Here is a 25450-nt window from a genome sequence, read left to right as displayed (position 1 = left end):
GGAACGTATAATGACTACCTTTTCTATTTTAACCAATTTAATATCTCTTCCAATGTTTCATACAGAATGACTGATTGATAAGTTAATGAACTTTTTTTTTAATTAGGAATAGGATTAATTCATCACAATGGTTGTCTACATTCTTACTTGAGAGTCGAGACAAATGTAATTCCCAAAGAATATACTTGTAAATAGAGCATAAATATTACTCCAGTATCAACAAACTGATCTAGAAAAGGAATTCGTTGGAAAATAGGAGATGGTCGAGATATTTTTTTCTGGTTGGACAATTGGGCAGGTCATTGTAGCCTTATTGAACTACTTGGTACTAGCCCCACTCAAGTAAACATTCATGACGAAGTTTCGGATTTTATCTTTCTTGGGGGAAAATGGGATTTAGAGAAGCTTGAAACATTTCTTTCTGACAACCATGTCAGAATGATAGTTGGGATTCCCCTTCCCACTTCACCAATGACTGACAGTCCGGTGTGGGGTCCAAACTCTTCAGGACCCTTTACTGTTAAATATGCATGGAATAAATCCTAAAAAACCAACTTGGAAGGGAAAATGGATTTGGAAAGTGGATATACCACCGAAAATTCAAATTTTTCTAGGGAAAATCATCCATAATAGCTTTAGTGTACATAATACCCTTTTTAAACGACATATAATCCCCTCAGTACTTGTGCTCTTTGTGACATTAATATCGAGACAATTGACCATATTTTTCTCTCTTGCCATAAGACAATGGAATTATGGATTCTCCCTCTAACCAAACATTGGGTAGACGCTCATATCTCTATTACTTCAATCGAAGAAGCTTTTAAAAACTATCAAGCGCACAAATCCACGCTTAGGAAGTTCATTTTTCTTATTTAGAGTCTCTGGAAAGAGCGCAATGCCATCATTTTCCGCAATGAAAAGTTTGATGTTTTTCAAGTTTAATACTGCGCTTATCTCACATTTATGGAATGGGACTACAGAACCCGTATAAACTCTTTTCTTTCTTTGAGGGAGCCTATCAGACAACCCCATTCTAATACTCCCTCTAACCACCACCTCATCTCAGTAGGATGGGAGGCCCCTCCAAAATTTCTCAAACTCAACTTCGATGGTTTGGTACGTCATAATTCTGCAGCAGTAGGAGTAAGCATCCGCAGCTCCAATGGTCAACCTCATAAAGCTTGTGCTGACAATCTAGGTTCTACTTCCTCGTTCATCGCATAAGCCACAAGTCTCCACCTTGACATCGGCCTTGCTTGCGATATGGGTATTTCTAACCTCCACATCGAAGGTGATAACCTCTTAGTAATAAACGTGGTGCTTGGTACTTGGTCCTCTCCTTGGCAAATTGATCACATTATTACCGATATTCGGATTCTCCTGAATTCCTTCTGCAATTGAAAAATCAGACACATCTACAGAGAAACAAATAGAGCAGCAGATTGGATCACTAATGTTGGACATCTTGTTTATACTAGCTTAGATATTGATATTTGTAATAACTCTATTTTATTTCCTATCATTTCTTCTGATGCATTAGGAGTGCCCCTCGTGAGGAGGGTATCCTAGTGCTTTTCCTTTTCTTCTTACCTTGTAAACAAAAAATATCAACAAACTGATGTAAGTAATTAAGTTAAGACAATTTCAAATAAAAGTATGGTTTATTTTAAGGTATGACAATTAAGTCAACTTAGAGGAAATATTGATATTACCTATTATGTACAGTTTATGGATTATGGTTGTAATCTAGGTGGAAGTTTTTTCAATTTCAAAATATATTTAGTGAAGCAAAAATATATGAAGTGTTTTTTTGATGTATAGAATCAATATTTCAAATGAAAATCTTTGCAACATGCATTAGCTTATTTTGACACCGTATTACCAAAATTAGTGGATTCTGATTGGCTTTGAGTTGAAGGGTTGTTTACTTCTTTAATTTCAAATTCTATTTATTGAAGCAATTAGTTTATTTTAAGATATAGTTTGAATACAATTTTCAAATGCAAATCTTTTTAAAGGTGTATTAATTAGGCTATTTATTTTTTCAAAAGGGTAGAAAGAAAATTCTTTATAGTATAGAGATTAAAATAATAGGGATATTATAGTATATTCTTACCGTAATGACCTCAGGAGTTCCCTTATAGAATAGAGATATGGGGTATCATAAAAAAAACACAGAGTTATTTTTAAAAAGTGAAACCATAGATGATAAGATGTCATGTGTCATTCTCTCCTTTTAATCAATTTTATTTTATTTCATATTTTATTGTTTGTTATGTTTTATAGATGCAAGCCTCTTCAACTTCAGCTCCTCGTTCAACATCAATTCACCATTTAATTCATATATTCGTTCAACATCTTCCACTTCATCTCTCTCTTTTACGGTCAATATTTAATTTGCGTTTTTTGTATATTATTTCAACCTTCAAATTCCACCTATATTCAAATCATATATTTTCACTAAAATCACAAGTCCTCAATAAAACTAGAACTTTAAAAGACGGCTAAACAACCACTATATAATCGCCCGTTCTTTGAACTGGTTCAAAAGCTAGTTTGATTTTATTTACTCCTTCTGTTTCACTAAAACTGGTCGAGCTAGGAACGTCGGGAACTAGGGATGGCAATGGATCGAATTCGGGTCGGATGTAGTAAACTCCAAATCCAATCGATTTAAAATTCGGACTCTAAAATTGCATCCATATCCATGTCCATTTAAAATTCGGACTCCAAAATTGCATCCATATCCATTTAAAATTCGGACTCCAAAATTGCATCCATATAATATCCAAATTCGAATCCATATCCATATCCATATCCAAAGCCGAATCATGCGTTAACTTTACTCACATAGAACTTGTATTTCTTAATTTTAAAATAAATTAGAAATCATATTTCTCATTTACCAAAATCTAATGAGTTTCTAATAAATGAATAAATTACAAATGTATGCGCTTTAATCAAATATATTAGATTAAATTGGGAACTTCCTTTTTAAAAAAAATGATGTGCGAAAAATAGTACACTTCGAAATAATTTCGAGTCGAATTCGGACTAGGATTCGGAGTCGGGTCGGAGTCTCTGCAGACTCCATATCCGATCCATATCCATTCGGATTCGGATGTTTTTAATCGGATTCTGATTCGGACTTTTTTTTCTCGGATTCAGATCGGATTTTTTTCCTTCGGATCGGGTCGGACTCGGATGTGATTGCCATCCCTATCGGGAACTGTTTGGGACGACCAGAAAATGATAGACCGCTACTTGGAATCGGGCGCATTGTCCGATCTTAGAAAAAGTTATTAAATCAGGGGAAATTTATTGCACCGTCAAATTTAGTAGTAGCTGGTTGTTGTCGTGTGGTTAGAATAATTTGAGTGTGATGGTGTTGGCGACAGAAGCTTCACTTGCTCAACAAAAGGTGGTGAAGAAGATGAACATTAACCAAAGCGTGAAACTTCCCTAAACATTAAGAATACCTTTATACCATTAATAAAAGGTTTGATAAAGTTTTTGTAGGTACGTTAGGTTCCAGTTTATTGTAAGAATTATAGTTAAAAGATTTAAAAGTTATTATACCAAAGGATCACAATTTGGTTATATTAATAGTTTTTGGGCCCGGGCGATGCCCCGGGTTACTACATTGATAACATTCACATTTACTTAATGGTAAAATCTTATTATTTAAACTCAAGGTCAGGGCTTCAAACCTTAAGCAACCCACGTTTGACATTATTTTATGTATATAAAGATTACATGGAGCGAACGACCCATAAGCCACGTGTCACGTATACTTTCTTATAGACGCCTTTTAATTTAATATATAGTATAAATTGCACTTAAAATACAATTTTATTATATTATGTTTCTTATACACAACGTATAGATTTGAACCCAAATCTGCTTAAGATTAGAATTAGACTTTTACCTATTAAATATACTCCGTAATTATTTCACTTGACATCACAAGTTCATTATTTCTCTCCTTCACTACATATATACACAAGCTTAAGGGGCATTTTGTTGGGGGTATTCGTCTAAGGCTAAAGGAACACGATTCCCCTTTTTGTAGTTTGTTGGATATCATTTGTCATTCCATTTACCCTCTTTCCTTTTTCACCTCATCCAAAAGTCCTGTAAATTGATTCTCCATCCCTAGGTATTTTCATTCTCTTTCTTCCAACAACCCCCCAAAAATTGCTGACTACTATTGACCAACCTTGTAACACCACCCCCACCGATGTCCTCACCTCCTTAGCCTTTGTTGACCCACCACTCCCCAAACCATCCAACCGTAGAACTACCACCAGACATCAACATCATCCCCAAAAATCACATTTCCCACCACCCTACAACCCAACACACTCAAAAACCACCCGAAACCATTAGAAGCAACACCGAAATCATTCGAAAAACACCAACAAACCACTCGAAAACCTGCCCCAAGAAATCTACAACCACTTAAATCACATATCCTACCACGACAAAAACGTACCCCACCACTAAATTATGTCTTTAAAAGGTACAATTCAAGCATGAGGGTTCCAGATCTTGGGTTAATTTTTGTGGTGGAATTGGACCTTAAAACATCAATTCGACCTTTTTATAAATATGATGAAATAATAAGAGAATGAAAGAGAAAGGTAATGGTGGCAACGACATATAGAGGGGGAGACGACAAAAGATGCCGGAAGGATGGCAGCTGAATCTGGGAGAGAGGATCGACGAAAAAGAAACATGAGGAGGAGACAGCTGCAGGTCGGCAACACCGTAACTCCGTAAGAAGGATGTTGAATGTGGTGAGAGCAATGGTGAGAGAAGGAAGATATGGTGTATAACCAAATGTTAAACAAACAACACCTTACATCAAAGGTTTTACTTTCATTTCCTTATCTTTTCCTTTGTCGATTTCATTCCCTTTATCCCGTGCATACCAAACAACCCCTTAGCATGACCATTAATTAAAAGAAAGGGTGCATCACACGAGATATTAAACTAGTTAGTTATACATAGTTATATCTCCTATCTTTATTAGACAATATGCAAGATTGCGTGATTGCAATACCGTACTAATAGATGACTAATTGTAAGTATTTCTACAAATACTAATATGTTTGACCACTCTAGCTAGTATATGAGCATTTACTCTCTATGGAATGCCCTTGTTTTCATATATCCAAGTTTCTCGCTTCATACTTTAGATTTATAGAGTGTGGAGGGTATTCGATATCTTTCGATCTTTGGGGGGACTATGTATTATGTTGACAGGCTAAAGTCGTATCACCTAATCAAAGATAACCTAAGTCCACTAGCTAGGTAGCAAGGGAAGTCAGGATCGAATCCACAGGGAAACAGTGTTCTTTCTACTATTAATCAATTAGGCTAGACTATTGGGAACAAGAGTTTGGTTGATGGTTACTAAGACTACGACGATAATTAAACAATTAAGAATCAATATATTAAGGAATCTAGGGCATAAGTTCACCAACAAATAACAATCCAGGACAATGAACAATCACAATAATCAACAAGGTAATTAATTAGACTAGCATGCTCTCTCGAATCGATACTAATCATAGACTTAGAATTAACGGGCTCTCGCTACGTATTAACTCTAATTCCACCTATTGACACAAGCCTAAACATCAAATTGCATCTCTCGAATCTTAATTTGATACTGCATAACTACCACAATTAAACCTGCGCAAATCTAATTGTATAGTGAAATAAACCAATCAATAGGAATCAATTACAATGCCAACAATCATGATTATTCAATATCCCTTCATATTATTCATGGATCCCCAAACCCTAGAAATTAGACTACTCAAGCATATTAACAATAAACAAAGCAATTAGCATGATTGAAAACATAATTAGAGCTAAACAAATAATTGAAATAGTGAACAATACCTTAATTGAAGAACAATGGAAATAGAAATCTTGAATTTTTATTGAAATTGAAAACTAAGTGTTTGCATAAATTTAGAGAGAAATTAACTAAGGAAAATAAAACTAAGGGTTTTAATACTAGAATAAGATGTCCACTAAAATAATTAAAGCCTAGTATTTATAGTTTGCCCATAAAAATAAAAGAAAACCGGAAAGAAAACCGCGCATAAGCCTGCTGGGTTGTCGTCGCCCGGTCGGGCAGCCTTCCGCCCGTCGGGCGACCAGCTCGAAATCCGCCCGTTGGGCACGGGTCTGCCCACCGAGCGGAGGGAGACATTATGGAAATCATCGCCACGCGCCCGGTCGGGCAGCTCCCGCCCGTCGGGCAGACGTTCGCCCGTCGGGCAGCCACTCGCCCGCCGGGCGCGCGTACAAACTGCACGATCCTCTATCTTTAAAATGCCATATCTCCTTCGTTATTCGTTGGAATTAGGCGAGTGACTACTCGTTGGAAAGCTATTGAAGTCTAGAATCCAACCCAATTAAAATCACTTTATTTGGAGTTGTGGAACGTAATTTATGATCAAAATAGTAGACGAGTGTCGGTTTTCTACTTCTTTCACTATCCGCTTTGCTCGAAAACTCTTCCAACTCAATGTGTGTGCTCTCGAAAGTACATAATCTCTTGTATTGATTCAAATGAGTAGAAAATATACAAAAATATGCTAATTCCTACAATGATGAGCCTGAAACTACAAACACACTACAAGGAGCACATTAGTACTAAAAATCGCTCCGAAGAGCTCATTTGAGATCAAAAAGTACTAAGGGACGGGGGTAAAAACACTATAAAATATGAACATATCATATGTTTACGTATATTTCTTCACATTGGATATGTTTTTGGTCTATTTTGTTCAAAAATATAGTTGATCTTGAAAGTAAAGTCTAATATAGAAAACAAACACTTAAAGAGCGTAACAAACAAATGGTGGTCTCGTCCATACATTGCTTTAGGAACGTGTCTTTCCTGGATGACGAAAGGGGCCACCATTTATCCTCCTTTCTCCAATCTTTCTAATCATAACAAATGAGTTGGTTCATTTCCTCCTCTTTTCTATGCAACTTTTCTATGTAACTTTTTATTTATAATATTTTTAATCATGCCGAGAAAATGTAGTTTAAAGAGAGAGAAAATGTGAATGAACAATCCACCTTTTTCTAGGTGATTTGTAAACAATGACTCCTGTACAAAAAACATTTACATGTGAATTCTGTTAAAAGAAAAATAAAGATAAAATGAAGCATTTTTATTGATCAAAAGGTCTTATACGCACAAGATGTACAATAAAATGGAGTCTAACTCCATTCCAACCAATTCCAAAACAACCAACCAAACGACCCCTTATATTTAGCCGCTCCTCCCTTTCTTCTCTCTCTCTTTTCTCTCTTCCTCCTCCAAATCCCTAATTTTATAGGGGCTACCACCAACCATTAGGTTGATGGTAATCCCCTCTTTTCTTGTTTTGTTTTCTAGCTTTTGATTTCATGTCTGGGATAAAAACATCATTATCCCTCTATTGGATAGTTTCTTTACCATTTATTGGTTTTATCTCTCACCTTGTGAGATTATGAGTTATGGTTTTAATTCTGCAGGAAAATTGATTTATTGATGGAGATTTGTGCAGTGTTACAACAGATGTCAGTTCTACGTCTACGATTAATTAAATCGAATTTAATTCAATCTCAAAACTGCAGCAGAAGAAAGAGCACATCGTTGAAGGCTGTATCAAACAACGATGTGAAAGAGGGTATTCATCATTGCCAGATCTCATCCACAACGATCGTGGTTTTGCCGGATTAGAATTTTGTTTGATCAAAATTGTTTTGTATTTGTTAATTTTGATTTCTATTGTAGATGTCATATGCTTATTTTATTAATGAACTAATTTTACTTAAAAAAAAAATTAGCACTAAAAAATACATAACTTTTATATATATATCGGGGTAACTTTTAAGCATTTTAAGTTGATTTTATATTTGACAAAATTTATGATCATACTATCATAGAAAAATCTCAGCAAACAATATTTTATTACTTTTATCTTAATATATATATACTACGTATGTGAAGTAGAATGATATGATGTGAGTTTCGAGTGAGGTTAAAACTTATTTACGGAGTAATTATAATTTCAATTTTATCGTGTGGGTTTTGAGTTAGGTCAAAATTTGCAAGTCAACAAACTTTCGTTACACTTCTACCCTCCTAAATATTTGGCGGCAAAACATACAACCATATTGGGAAATTTTGGGGGTCATTTTCTTTCCCTCTAACTAAAACCAAAACGCCCCTTAATCTAGGGTTCCATCACACTCCCCAAAATTCCTCCACCTCTATCTCTTTCTCCGATCACCGGTGAATGTTTCAATGTCGGAAATTGCAAGAGGAGCACCGGAAACGGCTAATTCGCCGATGATCAAGCCCATAAACAAGCACGTAGTCCACAAAATTTGCGCGGGGCAAGTAATTTTGGACCTTTCCTCTGCCATCAAAGAGCTTGTTGAGAATAGCTTGGATGCCGGCGCTACGAGTATCGAAATCGCTCTCAAGGATTACGGAGAAGAGTGGTTCCAAGTCATCGATAATGGTTGCGGCATTTCCCCAAATAATTTCAAGGTCCGCCTTTTTATTTTTTATGATTTTTTGTGAGAATTTTAGCTAAATATTGCAATATTTGGATTTTTTGTTTATGTAATTAATTATTAATGGCTGTGGCATTTCACTCAGGGTTTGATTTTTTTTTTTCAGTTTAATTTTTACAAGAATTGGGTGCTAAATGCTGTAGTATTCATTGTTGTTTATGTATGGTTGAGTGTTCATGTATGGTTGTGGCATGCCACTCCGGTTTATTGATCGTGTAATCGTGAAATTATCTTAGCTGTTGCTCAGGATTGTCAATGCATAGGGTGATGAGCTTGGAGGTTTCGTCCGTTTAGTCCAATTGGCAGGAATAACTTAAAAAGATTTCGTTTTATTAATTATCAAGTAATGACTTGAGCCATTTTATTGCTGCTATGTAATGTACACCGTATGTTTTTATCCCAGAATGTATCAATTTTTTTTTGTTTTTTTTTCTATTTTTTTCTGGACAGCAATGTCTCAATGTTTATTGATCTTGGGGTAGTCTTTTTGGACAATCATCCTTTGGGTCTTCTGTTTTCACCTCTCAGTAAAAAGGGTGGAAAGGAGAAACCATATGCTTGATCTTCTTGACAACCCGGTAATCCGTGATGCATAATTGTCATTTGTCGCTGTCTAGTTGATGAAATATTGTGATATTTTATTTATAGTACAAGCTTTGCAAAGAGAATGGAGTTCGATCAACTGTGGTGTGCCATTCTTTGAATTGTAGAAGTACAATCATTTTGTATGTGTATCACTAGTTTGGGTACTTCAGAGTGACATAGAATGTTCTTGAGGAAAGATATATGATTTTTGAATACTAGTTTATGGAGAAACCATATGTTTGAGAAAATACTCATCAGCTTAATTTGAGGAAAGTTGATCAAGGAAGTCCCTATGATGTGAACTTTGAAGTTTGAGGTACTGAGTGGTGAAAGACTGAAAGTTACTCTACCTCCTCCCTCCAGAGTAGCTGTAGGCCTGTAGCTAACTCTTGTTGATAACCTTTGAGTGTTATCTAATGAGTCAAAATATGTAAATATATGGGCCATAGTAACTAAATAGTTCGTGAACAAGCTTGTAAACATTTCAATTTTAGCTATTGTATTTAACACACATGGCATACATATAATGAGGATGATGCTGTTTTTAAAACTTTTTAATACTCCGTGTATTTCAAAAAACCGCGCGAGACAATTCCTTGAATAAATACTTTTGTTACAGCAGCTTTGGCTTGACATATATTATTGGGTTTGTGGTGAAAATATTGAAACATGAGTAAAATATGTTGTGTGAAGAGAATACCAAGTTGCGGAGTCTCCTTGTCCTTCACTTTAATTGTAGCACCATTTTTTCAGCGTTCTGTATTACAGTATTAGTTGTAGGATTTTTTTTTTTTATAGTTTTTATATGTTACTTTGTAACATGTAGGAATGATGCTGTCAACTTGTCATTATCGAGGAAGTAAATCAGTCATTTCTAAAATGCAAATAATGGCAGTGTTGCTATTCTTCTTTTGCGATTAAGAATCTCTGTTTCCTCTTGTACATGATGTGGATTTTCACTATAATATATAGATATCTCGGCTTGGTTGATGAGATACATTTGCACTGGAGGGGGCGTGTTGGCTGTTTGATCCCCATGTCCATAATTAAGCAAGGAAGCTCTGCGAACCCCTCATTCTGCTGGTGCCGTTAATTGCGTCCATACTACTTGCTATATGAACAGTTTTTCATATGGTGTATTTTCAAGAAAATATTTTGGAATTTTGGATTTGGGAGCTCCTTGAGACTAAGTTCTAGACGTCTGTTGTCTTTGTGCAAGATCTTGGAAGTCAATGCTTTAAAAATGGTTTACTTCATTTAAAATGATTTGTTATGCTTCCTTTTTTTTTCTTTCCTAGCTATAAAAATAGAAGTAAAGAGATTAAGTACTTGCTTGTTGATGTTACAGTATAAAACTTGCAACAAGTAGGATCTGATGTCACAGGAAGGATCCTGTGGTTTAGATATTTCATGGATGATTAGTTTTATACACTGTAGTTGTGGACATGCATATTACACACGTTTGACGCGAGGAAGGATTATATAGGAGAAGAAAGCTTATTGAGAGGCACCTTCAAACCCTTATCAAAACCTACACCCTAAATGAGAGCAAAAGTGGGTAGTTTGTATCCCAGAACGCTTCCATCAATATGGAGCATTATTGCAATGGGCTAACTAACCCAAAAAAGGCTCATTATGCTAGAAGCATGTCATGAAGCGACAGAAACATGTAAAGCTTCCTATTTCTAGTTATGATATTTTCGACCAGTTAAGGTTTTTTTTTTTTTAATTTTTTTTTCTTCTGTTTTCTACAAATGTAAAAGACTATCTCTTGGGAATATCCGACCTTATAATTACAATGAACTAAATTCCAATTTCTAACAGTATGGATACTAATATACTATAGACAATTCGAAGTGAAAATGTGTTAACTGCTTTTTAAAGTTTTACAGGACATGTTTCTAGAATGATAGGTTAAAGCTGGATTTTCTTTTTATCCTGTAGGCAGGAGCTTTCTGAGAGGCATTCTGGAGCTTAGGTGGGGGTGTACTAATTATTACTAGCATTATCGATTCCATGCTGATAAAGGGCATACTTCTAACATTCATTTGACATGTGTTATGACTGCTTCAATATACATTTATGATTATACTGGTAAACATCAAAGGAATTTGTTGTGTTAAGGCACTTATCTGTCTGTTCATTAAGTTAAGTGTTTGGGTGATAAGTTGGCCTCGATTTAATCCAAATGTTGTATTTTGTCGTTAATCCTTTGATTTTGTTACAGGTTCTTGCTCTTAAGCATCATACTTCGAAATTGGCAGAATTTCCTGACCTTCAGTCTCTCACCACATTTGGCTTCAGAGGAGAGGCATTGAGTTCCCTTTGTGCACTTGGGAGTTTGACAGTGGAAACTAGGACAAAAAACGAGTTAGTTGCTACACTCTTGACATTTGACAACACTGGCCAATTAGTAGCTGAACATAAGACTGCACGAAAAGTTGGTACTTCAGTAACTGTCAAGAAATTGTTCTCAAATTTACCTGTGCGTAGCAAGGAGTTCAGTCGTAATATTCGTAAGGAGTATGGGAAACTTATATCTTTGTTGAATGTGAGTATGGTGTTAATATTGCATTTAGTTGTTATAAATTGTATAATACATGACAGGTGAAGGTATAAAATCGTCAAGCATTTTGGAATACTAAGATTCACCCTTTGCCCCATCATTTACCTGGGGAACTTAACTAATGGGTATCGTCTTACCTTTGGCATTTTGTAGTTGAACCGGGAGTGTCTGGAATGTGGGAGTATATTTAATATAATTCATCTACACATATACATGAAAATCCTGAATTGGCTAAAGCTGACTGATTTCACTTCTCGTTTCTTTACCCTCAGGCCTATGCAATCATTGCAAAAGGAGTTCGATTTGTCTGCACCAATATGTCGGGGAAAAATGCAAGATCCGTGGTCCTTAAAACCCAAGGAAGTGGATCACTTAAAGATAACATCATAACACTGTTTGGCTTGACTACATTTACTTGTTTGGAGCCTCTCAGTATCCCTATGTCAGATAACTGCAGAGTTGAGGGTTTTGTCTCTAAATCAGGTTATGGCAGTGGACGAAATATGGGTGACAGGCAGTTCTTTTATGTAAATGGCCGGCCTGTTGATATGCCAAAAGTAAGTAAACTTGTGAATGAGTTATATAGAGGTGCTAACTCACGACAGTATCCCATCGCGATTCTGGACTTCATTGTTCCGGTTATGGCTTATGATGTAAATGTGACACCAGATAAGAGGAAGATCTTTTTTTCGGATGAACGCTCTATTCTACAGTATCTGAGAGAAGCTTTGGGGATGATTTATTCAGCCAGTTCTGTCACTTATAGTGTTATGAATATAGATGTACCCGATGAAAAAGATGATCACTCATCTCCACGCCCTGTGGGATTACAGCTGGCCTCTGAACAGTATAAGCCATCTCCTAAAAGGGCTCAAGCTGAGAAAGTATGTGATGAGAAGCAAGCTAATAGAGATAACAGGATGTCAGATTCTATTGGAAAGGACAACCATCTTTCATCTTTTGGTCTCCAAAATGATGCTCAAAAGTCACGGGACAGGGATTTTGGTCTCAGGGTCCACAGTATAAAGAAGGCTTACAGTAATTCACTGGGCCATGACAACAAAATAACAAGTATTGATTTTGATCAACAATGCCTTAAAGGGGATGAAAGGGATGTTGCAAGGAACAGTAATTTGACTAATAAGTCAGCCTCTGTTCAATCCTCACTTACCAAGTTTGTTACTATGCAAAAGCGGAAGTATGAAAACATATCTATACCCTTATCTGAAGCCCCTATCTTAAGAAATGAACCACTTCAACGTAATAAGGAAAGCAATGATTTGGAATTGCATTCTGCTTCTGCAAGCTCACCCACTAAGGTTCATGATTCTGCTAGGCTTTATGAGCATCAAACATCCAAAAATTCTAACACTGCAACAGATTTGTGTCAATCAAGCAGCCCTCTTCTGAATGACGGTGATGAATGCATGGAAGTGTCAAGAGAGGTATGCAAATTTGTATACTCTTGTTCAATCTTTTTGTGGACAATTTCAAAATCCACACACATACACACACACACAAAGAAAAGTACTCTCGTATTATTTATAAATAACACCTTTTATTCTTGATGTTAATCGGATTTCTCCTTCGATCTATATGCCATATTTTTTTTGAGTGCATCATACAAGGAAATATGACTATTTATGAGATGGATTTAAAAATGAAATTCTTGATAAGGCTCTTCTTTTAGGTGGGGAGGATAACAAAATCTTGGGGAATGATAAAATTGGCTACGCAGTGATTTTTTTGAATAACATCAACTTTGGCGCATCTATATAAAATACAATCTCTATTTGATCTAACTCAGCATAGGTATTAACTTGTAACTTACGGGTTCATTTGTGCAGGACAAATAAATTTTTGAAACTTTGGCTAACAAGTGAGTGTAGAGGAGTAACAAATGACTTTACTGGTTTGCCTGGTTGGATTGAATTGTTTTCTATGTCAGTCCTATTGGTATCTTTTGCAGCTTGATGAAGGCTTAATTGTGGTGAGAAACTCAGAATAACTATCATGATTGCTGATTTAAAAAGGTTCAACTTAACGTGCTCAAAAGGGGTACTGATTTAAGAAGGCCAAAGGGATTTTTAGGTGAATAATATCAAAGTTCTATTTTCTTTTTGATAGGTAGAGACACAGATTTCATGCTAACTTTCTTCTTTTTGGTGGCAAGAGATTCTAGAAAGATAGGGAATTAAAAAATTAAATAAACCCAAAGACTTTATAGCTTGTTGGAATTGGAACTGGACAAACTAACAGTTAAGTTGGTAGCTCGATTAATGTACCACCTCCTCATCTAGAGGCATGTATCCTTGGCCCCTTTCTAGCACTCTTTGTACATGATTGGTTCATTGTATCATAGCAATCTAATTTTGTAAGGACAATTGGAGTTTAAATCTAACATTGGTGGCCACATTTTGGCACATTTTGTACTACGTATCCAACACAAGTGAAGGAGATGGAGATAATGGTAGTTAGGGATGTTAATTCAGTAACATGATAGGAGCATTAAAAGACAAAATATTTTCAATTCATAAACCTATTTATCAGGAACCCAAGATAGTAGCTGATTTTTCACATTGTCAGCCAAGAAGAATCAGCTTATATGTGGATTGACATATAACACCCTTAAACCCTTATCAGCCTATAGATACTTGTCAAACTTTCAGGGTTGGGGACTATGATGCAAGGCTGTCCAGTCCCCGTTATGCTTACCCATGCCTTGACTAGGCAAGTCCCAAGAGGTCTTCCAAGACTGTCAGATTCATCGAACTTTATAGTCCTAGAATGTGAGAAAAATATCTTACTGTATGTAGTCTATCCTCAACTCACCTCTAAAGCAATCTTTTTTCTCTCTCACTCTCTTTTTCTCTTGAGTCTCGACTCATCTCATGTCTCTGTTCAATGCTCCCAACTCTTCTGATGGTTCCAAAGTCTAGGTACTAGCAGCATAATAATCTGTTTAAGAAGAAAATATTAATGAACAGATCATTAACGAAATATGAGAGCATATCGCTTCCGTTAACTTCCCAAATTCAGAATCAGACAGTTTGATTCCAAGTTTAGAAAGATAAGCCATTTACTATTCAAAAGTTGCACCTAGTAAAAACATAGCTGTATGGAGGATTTATATAAGAATTTCAGGGGATGTTGAGCCATACGATCGGAGGCTTTGGAGCTACTGGAATACTCTATAGTCTATATGGGTTGTGAAGGGTAATTGGGTGTTGGGTGCAAATCGTGGTTGGATGGCATGCCTACATGGCTAGATATCAGTCATGGATTGAATGTTCTTTTTTATTTTATTTCATATTTCTCCCTTCATTCAAAAATATTCCAAAAAAATTCAATTGTAAGAGTCAGATGTCTGCCTAAATTCTTGTTAAATGTTTGGTAAATTGGACGATGTGAAATGACATTATCATGACTTTGTCTTTAAATAAAAAATGAGCAGTAAAATTTTAGTTTTTATTTTATTTTTAAAATTTCTTACAGTGGATAAGCTTAGAAAAATTTGCAAAGTTGGTAAGTAAGGTCGTGGGAAGAAGAAAGAAATGTTCTAGTTATTGACTTATCGGTAGACGTTGAAGCTGAACTGCTGAAGGGGACCAAAACTTGGCTCCCTATAGCATTTTTCAAAGAAGTTTTAGTGTCTAAAATGAAAATTCAAATTTCTGTTCACCAAACGTCTATGTCACATGTTGAAAGACCCAAAAAGTTACTCCATAAATGCTATTGAAATGAGTATCATTCGTAAACCACCTGAGTCCTATACCCTTATGTTATCCTTCCTCCGCTTGAGTAATTTAAAATCTTGTTTCATTGCCTACAAGTCTAGAATATGTCCCCCTTTACACTTGTACCACAGAAGGTGCTTAAAGGAGGGAGCGCGACTATATCTCTGACTCTCTGTAATCTGTATAGTGAACCTAGAATATTTTCTTCAACTATCAATTTTTAGGGGTTTATCGCGTAGATAAATCACTGTATCACTGAGCTAAATGGTTCTGCCTGAATATAGTGTTCCAAATGTAACTTGGTATCAGATCATCGTTACAGGATGCATCAAGAGTTTTCCTTGTCTACATGACTGTACAAGACTTATAGAAGTATTTGTTGTTCCGAAACTTGATTTGTCATTGAAATGTTATTGCAGGAATTACTTTGTTTATTTGGTCTTGTGGACCATAAAATTTCTTACTTCGATTTCAGGACATTAGGCTTCAAGAGGAAGGGGTGCCTCCCGAAGAAGTCACCATACCAAGTGGTTCAAGGGGAGAAATATCTGAAAGTGAACTAGAAGAGGAATCACTTGGAACCCAGCCATTACAAGGTACCCCCCATCCTTCGTCCGCTCCAAAGGCCTCCTCTACTTTGCAATTTGGTATAAGGGATCTCATGAAAAGGAGGAAGCAAAAGTTATCAATATCGCGTTCGAGCGTTGATGATAGTACTAGGATCACAACAAAAAGGTTTGTAAAGTTCTAAATTTGGGAATTAGGTTTACCCCTAATTTTTTTTTTCTTTTATAAGCTTTTGGAATCCTGCTCCTTTCTGGTTTGATTGGTGACAATGACGATCTCCTACGACGATTCATGTTAGCCGACCCCAAATCATTTTGGGACTAAGGCTTTGTTGTTGTTGTTGTTGTTGTTGTTTATAAGCTTTTGGATTATGTACAGGTGCTATGCTGCTGCGACACTAGAGCTTTCGCAAATGGACAATGAAGAGTGGAAAGCTAGGGCTCTTGCTGCTGCAACCACAGAACTGGAAAGGCTTTTCAGGAAAAGAGACTTCAGCAGGATGAAGGTAAGATCTTGATTGCCTTGTAAGGGGAGTCAAAAGTGCCAGCCTTGAGAGTATCCTTGCAACCTGTCTGTACTGCTTGGTGGGGGTATAAGGAAGTTATTTCTTTGAACCCAAGGTTCTGGGGTATAGCTGTCCTCTGCTTTTGTACGTGTCAGCATGAGGTCCTGTGTACGCGTATGCGATCGTGAAGTTGTGGTTCTCATCGTCTCAAGAGGAAAATTAGCTAATACTGTACTGTTTCAATGCTTTTTATGCTATGTGACCTGACCACCTGACTCCTACACCTCAGCTGGATTTGAACTTTTGGGTTTTGATGTACGCTTTGAACTCAAACCCAGTCGCTTGAATCATGTATAGGGAAATTCTGTGGGTTAGGATCACAAGAGTGCTAACCAGGAGTACTCAAAACTCTAGTCAAATGATAATGTTTTGCTGGCATATAAAATCCAATAGCAATTTCATTGTTCAAAGATGACAAAATCTTTACCCATAGTGTACCCACTTCAGTTTCTTCCCTTTGTTGCACGGGCTTGTCTTTCCTGTGACCGTAGTTACTCTTACATAATTATGTTTTATTTGCTGCAAATATAATTTTTATATTTATAAGAGAAATAATATTGGTCTGTCTAAGACTATATAGAAAAAAGAGTAAAATTAACATAGTGTCATTCAACTATTCAAGTAAACTCAAGTTTGGGTGAGGGTCATGTATTTATGAACACAACTCAAATTAGTGATACAGCTCTATCTACTGGACATGAAATGGACAGTAAGATGGCCTTCTCAGGTGTTGCATCTTGCAACTCTCAATCTGCCTCACCCCCTTGATCACACTTACCGTTGTTGACTACTTGTTGTCGCTCTAGGATTGTATGTGAAAGCAATGCCATTGATTCTGTTTCGACTAAAAGAGGCTTGCGTGAACAAGGCTATGCTATGTTATGTCTTACCCCAACTTGAATGCATATGCACATGCTTTACACCCAGACACCATTTGGGATTTTTATGACTGTAGCAGACTTGCACTCTTCACCGGCCTTTTTGTTAAGTATTGGATATTATGCATATTGCATGCAGTACATTGCATCTTGCTTTATCATATTTTTTTTCATAGAAGTATAAAACCACTTCATATTCAATTTTAGGTGATTGGGCAATTCAATCTGGGCTTTATTATTGGAAAGCTGGATGAAGACTTGTTTATTGTGGATCAGGTAATTTTGGCCAACCCAGGATTTGATGTATTTTTATCTGTATTATATAAAAATAACCACAATTTCTCAGAGATGGTTATTATATTACAATCTGTATTATTACTTGCTTCTGATTTTCTGCAAGATAAGCTAATAAGATTTATGTATTGAATCTTCTTGTCTTAATGTGCTATTGGATAATTGATGTACATATAAATTTTGTCACCAGCATGCAGCTGATGAGAAATATAACTTTGAGCGCCTCTCAGAATCAACAGTCATGAACCAGCAGCCTTTACTGCGGTAATTTTTTTCTTTTGTTTAGTGGTCCTTGGATAGTCAGGCTGGTGAATTAGGGTATCTTGTGAAAAAGTTTCGTGTTTTGTGCATTTGCTAAAAGTTTTCTGCTATGCGTATTGAATTGTGAAAGCTTCTTCAGAAGCAAGCACCAAACTTATACCAACTCTATGTTGTTCAACAATTCCAGCATCCTTTTTCTCTTTTCTCTCCCAGCCCCCCAAAGCTCTCATTTTATCTATGAGAGGATGTGGTGGAAGTCGTAAATACTGCTTAGTACTAGTTAGTAGTTCCTGAACCTCCCGTCTCCGGTCATGGTTTGGCGCAACAGAATTATAATATCGAATCCTTGATGAGCTTAGAAGGATACTGATAACACCCTCCTCATAACTGGTTTGTGCCCCTTTCTAGCATGTACTATGTGACTTTATTACATCTCCATTTTGTTGTCTTTTATACATTAAAGGACCGACCATGATGAATATGGTGAGTTTTTAGATTTATATCTTTGTACATGTCATCACTCTTTTGATGCCTGACTGTCTACTTTAATAAAACAGCCACCACACTTGCATAGTTCATTGACAGCTATTCATTATGTGTAGCTCTTTTAGTCCATCCTTCTCCTGTTAGAACCTGTCCTGTGTTTGATCCTGGGGGCTTACTTTTGGGAATACCCCTAAGTTCCCTTATTACCACCGTCACGATTTTCCAGTATATGTAACTAATCAGCTGGGCCAGGGGTTCTGAGACCAAAACTTGGGGTGGACTGCCAAAATGACAATATTGCCCTTGCTTGCCCTTCAAGTCTGCTGACTTCTCTTTAACAAAAACACTTTCCTTGCATGATTTTTAGACAATAGACACTATACTAATGCTTGAAAGAAGTGTTATACATCAGACTAACAAGTTTATTTTTGAAACTAGTTTAAGAGCAACTAACTGTAACTATCACTTTCATGACCAAGAAGGGAGTTTTCTTGTTACTGTTTTCACAGTTTATTTCTGAGTTTCTGCTTTAGAAAAATTCTGACGGCTCTGTCTTTTAGAATTTTTGCAAGAAAAATTGCTCTAGACCCTGTCGTCTTCGTGAAATTCTAAATCAACCGTTGTGGAATCAAGTCTGTACTGCAAATTCTGACTCCTTGACCATGCTTTGATAATGTTATAGATTCGTTGTATGCAACGTCTTGTCCATTTGATTGAAGCAAATTGCAAGTCACTTTTCTGTCTCTAGTCATTGTGTATGGTATGAGAAAATTCGACATTGAGATTCACTATGAGCCAGGACATGTTGGTGACCCAGCTGCCAACAAATTGCATTGTTGTCGCTAGTACTTTGTGGTGTATCCACATAAGATGTGGGTAGTTTGACTGTTTTAGCAGTGTGTGAAGGAACTCAGAATGTCCCATGTGTGTAAAATCCTTTGAGCCCTATTCTTTAAAGAAGTCCCAAGAAGAAACCTTCAATATGCAGATGTATATGATTGATGCTTAAGTGGTATTTTTTCCTTCATGTTATCATAGTCCAGCACACTATTCTTTAAAGCAGGCTCCAAGAAACCTGCCATATATAGATGTATATGATTGATGCTTAAATGATACGGAGTATATTTTTTCATCATGTTTATCAGCCCGGTATACAAGTGTTTCTTGCAAGAATAGAATTTCAGTGTACATATGTAATAGCTGTCTGAAGCTACTTTTTGTACAAGCAGGCCAATCAGCTTGGAATTGTCTCCAGAGGAGGAAATAGTTGCCTCAATGCATATGGATATGATTAGGTAACCTAAATATCTATACCTTTCATCTGCCTCATCTGACAGGCTATATGTATGTATGTGTGTACATTCCATCTAATCTACCCTTGTAACTAGAGCTGGCAAAATCTGACACGACACGATAACACGACACGAACCGGACACGAAAAAAGCGGGTTAGTGTCAAGGTTTACGACCCGTTTAATTAAACGGGTCAACATGACACGACACGTTTAATTAAATGGGTCGGGTTAGGGTCGGAAAAGTGAAATATTGGATAAGTTGCGTCCAGCCCCAGTCAGGATAGATGGAAATTCATTATATACTCAATGGGTTATATAGCAAGAGCCACAAGGCCCAAATTCTGTCAACCCCGCTCTTAATAGGGGAAAAAAGATAATTTGTAGTAAACGTCCTTTGAATGCTATGCTGCTGAACTAGTTTTTTTTTCCATACTAGTCAAACTATTAAAAAAGTAGTACATGATCTATAGGACCATGATCTTGCAGATATAACAACACTAGTTAAAAAAACTTTTGTGGATAACCACTGTTCAGCTAGCTAGATCTGGAGTATTACTAAATGTAGTAAGCATTTTCTTGTTTAGGAAAGATAGTAAGAATTTCCAAGGAAAAGAGAGCTTACATTGTTCTGTAGGAAAAATGATAAGTGGTAGGCCAATAATCTTGCTGGTCAGAAAGCATAGGCTAAGGCATTTGAAACATTTGAGATAATTGGCAGTTCCATCAGAGATACACAGAAGTAAGTGATGCTTAAATTATTGGTCTCCAACCTTTTATTATCTAGAATTAGACATTAAGGATTACGCAATCCGGCATAGCTGTATAGGCATCATAAATGAATATTAAATGCCTTAATTTCCACTGTGTTCTTTACCTACCTTGGAAATTGGGATTTCCGTCCAATGTTCATTCATTATTGATAGTGAAGAGTTCTTTCATCATGTGATCACGTTGTCTTGTCTTCAGCTTTGAGGTGTACCTATTTGATTATTACCCTTGCTTTATATGGTTTCTTTTAGCAGGACGTTTTTATTGCTTCATCTCACATTTTAACTATGATGTTTGTAGGAAAAATGGTTTTATCTTGGAAGAGGATCTAGATGCATCACCAGGCAACCGATTTAAGTTAAAGTCTGTCCCGTTCAGTAAAAATGTAACCTTTGGAGCTGAAGGTAATACTTGTATTCACACTTCCTCTAGCTGCAATAACCTTTCTTTCTATGATTGGGAGAAGTGTCTTTGAGGAAGTCACCTGTCACCCTCCATTCAATTTGGTTACTTTCTTGGCGAATGATGTTGTCCTATTTGAGCTTGAAAATAAGAATACAGATTTACAAAATTTTGCCAGCGTTGATGTTTGACTGTGAATTGTATAACATCTCTTTTAACTTTTTATGTCATTGTTAACACTAAAATCTGTTTGGCTGCTGGTGCCATCTCACTAAATGTCCTGATTCAGAAGTAAGTTGATTGGGTTGCACCATTCTCTTTGATAGAGGAAACATGACTGCATAACAAAAGACCTTATAGGCACCAGTAACTCAAAGGATGCTCAGTGGCATCAAGCATAGTCATCTTATTGTAAAATACATGCATGCACCAGCACACACACGTCAAACGTTGCTAGTAACTCCTTAATAATAGCTTTATTTGATTGGATTGACCTTTGGTTTTCCGTAGTTTATTTCCTTATCATATCCTTGCAACCTTCACACTTTCTGTTATACTAATCAGGTTGAGGGTAATGTAAGCAGAACAACCTTAAGTAATTGTAATCTGAGAATAAATAAACTTTTGTGATAGAGCTAGCTAAAACTATTGCTGATGCTACAGTACAAGTGATATTTACAGTAAATTTTCAGGCACTCCAATATGACTTTCTGCCCCTCTTTCGTTTTCCATGGAGCTCAGCTTCCTGTATCACTGCACGTAGATGGTTGAATTGACACCTTATGATAAGCGTAGCCACAGTTAGTGTAATTGTCCTGGATCTGTAATGACCATATTAGCTGATAAACGGCAACTCCTTTACAAATCTGAAATTTACGATAGATAAGCCGAGAACTTTCTGCTACTGAGCGGATATCTTACATACTGGTTGGTATTCTGTTTCAATTTTCTGTTCAGAACAAATTCTCAACGAGGTGGAAGCAGGAAGTGTTTAGGGAATGTAGGTTTAAGCAAGCATAGGAAGTCCTAAAAAAATCTCGACTTCAAACCCTGTAAATTTCATAAAGATGACAGGCAGTGTCTTAGATCTTCATTGTTAATGCATTTGGATAATCAATATTCGGCAGCTTTCTACGTATACTGCCAATTACACTGTCAAATCAATACTAGTCAATTGGAGAAATACCAATGACACACCGATGATAAAAGAAAACTAGGAAGCACGAGACTATTATATGCTGGATAAGTTAATATCGCTAGACAACGACCTAGAACTTTTCTGTTCAGATTCCAAAAATGTATTCGTTGAATGATCAATCCCTAACCCTCCTGAACCACTATGTACTCCTTTCATTTCAGAGACATGCCACATGAAGGAGTTGTTGATTCCTTGGAACTTCTGATCTTTTGCATGAATCTGTTAAGTCCGGCCGATATAATCTGAGTGTAGTTTGTGTTGTATCTTTTTTCAAGTAGAATGTTTGTAGAATAAAAGTGTCGCTCCCATACTTTGCAACTTTTTTAGAAGGAATCTGTACATCACTTCCTGACCACTCTGGTCTGTCTATTAGGAGTCTCTATGGCATCATCATCCACTATCAAAACTGCTTTGCACACTTTGTTGGTTTCGACCACCTGGACTCTTCCGTTGGACCTCCAAATACTCTTGCATACTTGGTTATATGCTGTTTCTATGCTAAGTTTGACTTTATTCCCTCTCCCCACATTCACCAGATGCTGAAATGGTCTTTCGCTATAAACCTAATCTGATGCATGGCTGACTGTGTTGGCTTAGCATCCTCTTCATGTGCTACTTGTCTCAGCACAACAACTCGAGTTAAGGCCTTTTTACATATTACAAAGACAAACAGATCATAGCATATTGGAAATGGCATCCCTAGGCCAAGAGCAGCTTATTTTCTTGTTTTGCATGAAAGATTTAGTCTCCAGAGCCCTTGTACTCGTGTTAACTGTGTATAACCTCTCAGTCCCCCCCCCCCCCCCCCCCCCCCCCCCCCCGAATTTTTAATGCTTGGGAAAGAAGATATGTTTGTGTCTAGACACTTGTGGACTTCGGTAGTACCATAGTCCATATTGCCTGGTGCTTGGCTTTCTTTCGTGTTCCTTGAAAGTTCAAAATTTGTTTTCCAAGTCTTATTAAAACAGCTTTTTCCTCTGGTCTACCTTAACATCATTGAGTTTTCTAGGGAGTGTTCTGAATATCGTGTCAATTGAGCATGTATATGATCTATGGGATATAGCAGGTGTTGGTTTTTTTGCCTAGTGTGCGTGGCAGCAGGACAAATTTGTCTTCTTCTGGCCATGTTTTATCCACAGAGTACTCTCTTCATTTTCAACCAATATCTTCTGGGTAAAGAAACAGTTAATACCAATCCATATAATGCCTTCATTATACTCAGGAGAATGAACGGATGATATCTTAATGCTCATGGATAATGTTTGACATGTACTTATTTATATCTGTTTCTATTTCTTTTGCTGCAGTTATTGTCACTGCGGATGTTAATTACTTGTCTTTTATTCTAATACAGATGTAAAAGAGCTCATTTCTACTCTTTCGGATGGTCAAGGAGAATGCTCAATTATGAGTACGTATAGGATGGATACCGCTGACTCAATTTGCCCCTCCAGAGTACGCGCAATGCTAGCATCTCGTGCCTGCAGGTCGTCCATTATGATTGGTGATGCACTTGGAAGGAATGAAATGCAGAAGGTAATGTTTTCCGTTTTCTGAGAGACTTATTTTGATGTTTGTTTCTTGTATTTTGATCTGCTGAGATTTGACTAGAATATTATCTTAGAAATATAAAATTTGAGACGAATGATGACCCTGCCGAACTGTAGTTTGGGTATGTAGCTGCACTTTGTAGGAAGTGCAGTAGTGCACGCAATTCTGGAGTTTAATTCCAGCAAAAACTGTGGACTTGCCAATAAATGGCATAAGGGACAATTTACGTAAGTTGCACGTAGCTTCAGAGAATAAGGCAGCACAGTATTTTAAAAAAGCATCACAGTTGACAATGTGAAAAATAACCATCTTAATTGATGTAATAGAATTTGATTAAGGGGCTTGAGGTGCTAGAGCAATGAAAGATTCTTTTAGTCATAGGTGTCTAGTCGTATGGACTTGACTAACTAACTACACTTACACTATGCCAGAGGTTATGCACTCTTGTCATACTTCGTTCTCTTTTGGCCAGAACATGCATTTGCCAGCAGTCTTAGTCTAGCTGACTAGACTTGGAAGTTAGGCTAGAGGTTATGCATTATTGTAACACCTCCCTCTCCTTTTACTAGAAAATGCATTTGCTAACCTTCAACTTGGATATCCATTACTGAATTTGAGCATGTTGATGTCATTGTTTAGAGTTTGATCAAATACTGGCACTGCGATCTTGTAATCGACAGACTTTTGAAGAATTTCTTTCCTATATTTTGATCTTAACATCTGAATCTCAGCAATTACTGGTTTCTCGATTTACAGAAACAACAGAGGTACTAGAATATTTTAGATCCTACTGCGCAATGACCTTAATGAACCTTCTTTGGGCTTCTTTCATGAAGAAGTGCGCGATTACTCATAACTCATAAGCATAAAAATCACACATCACATCTGTTGCACATACATTACCATTAATTTAAAGCTAATATCTCCATCGTGACAAGGTTCATTTCTCTGTAAATGGTGAGCCTAAGTCTGCATGGCTACAACCATATACCATTCCCCCCTGATTTCATCTTCTTATGTGCTCATCAGTTAGAGAGGGTTGGGTCCTATCCTGTCCGATTAAGTGGTTTGATAATATATTTAAACTAAACTCCTTTAAAATCCTGAAATAATTCCCAGCATATAACTTTCAACATTTGCTTTTGCGTTTCTTGTTATACGTTTCATTTTGTGATATTTCTCATGTTCATTGACAGATCCTTGAGCACTTGGCTGAACTGAAGTCTCCATGGAACTGCCCGCATGGAAGACCAACCATGCGCCACTTGGTCAATTTGTCTGTAATCCGCGAGAGAGAAATTTCAGAGATTACTAGTTTATGATGGACGTAAGTGGTCGCGTTATTACCCCGCCAATGTGATGCAACTTTGTAATTTAGTTACTCTGTACAGTTTTGTAATGAATATAGGTCTTGAATCCAACTGAATTGATTATTCGACCAATATTGTTATGAAAAAGTGTCAGATGTGATGGAGTTATGCGAACCTTGCATTTTGTACCGTTATTAAGGATTTGGGTTTGTATGAAACCCACGTCCCGTTACAGTATGAGAACTTGGTATCTTACGCAGTTCGGAGAGTGTGGTTCCTCCAGATTATAAAAATAATAATAAAAAATTATGGCAGACATCAAGAATAGGTTTTTCATACATACCCCCACCAAACCCATACTTGAATGCAGGAAATGGTGAATTAAAT

At 36.7% G+C, this 25450-nt stretch overlaps 1 protein-coding gene across 1 annotated transcript; it reads left to right on the top strand.

Moving 5' to 3' along the window:
- Positions 1-8183: 8183 nt before the first annotated feature.
- On the top strand, positions 8184-25237 carry LOC110788606 (DNA mismatch repair protein PMS1). The gene is made up of 11 exons (XM_021993228.2): positions 8184-8575; positions 11414-11737; positions 12025-13197; positions 15965-16224; positions 16435-16561; positions 17707-17775; positions 17984-18057; positions 19770-19835; positions 20903-21006; positions 23557-23738; positions 24950-25237. The coding sequence occupies exons 1-11, from the start codon at positions 8327-8329 to the stop codon at positions 25073-25075; spliced, it is 2754 nt and encodes a 917-aa protein (XP_021848920.1). The 5' UTR covers positions 8184-8326; the 3' UTR covers positions 25076-25237.
- Positions 25238-25450: the final 213 nt, after the last annotated feature.

The sequence above is a fragment of the Spinacia oleracea genome, chromosome 6 (assembly GCF_020520425.1).
Source record: "Spinacia oleracea cultivar Varoflay chromosome 6, BTI_SOV_V1, whole genome shotgun sequence".
Classification (NCBI taxonomy): domain Eukaryota; kingdom Viridiplantae; phylum Streptophyta; class Magnoliopsida; order Caryophyllales; family Amaranthaceae; genus Spinacia; species Spinacia oleracea.
This window is presented reverse-complemented; position numbering and strand designations above follow the sequence as displayed.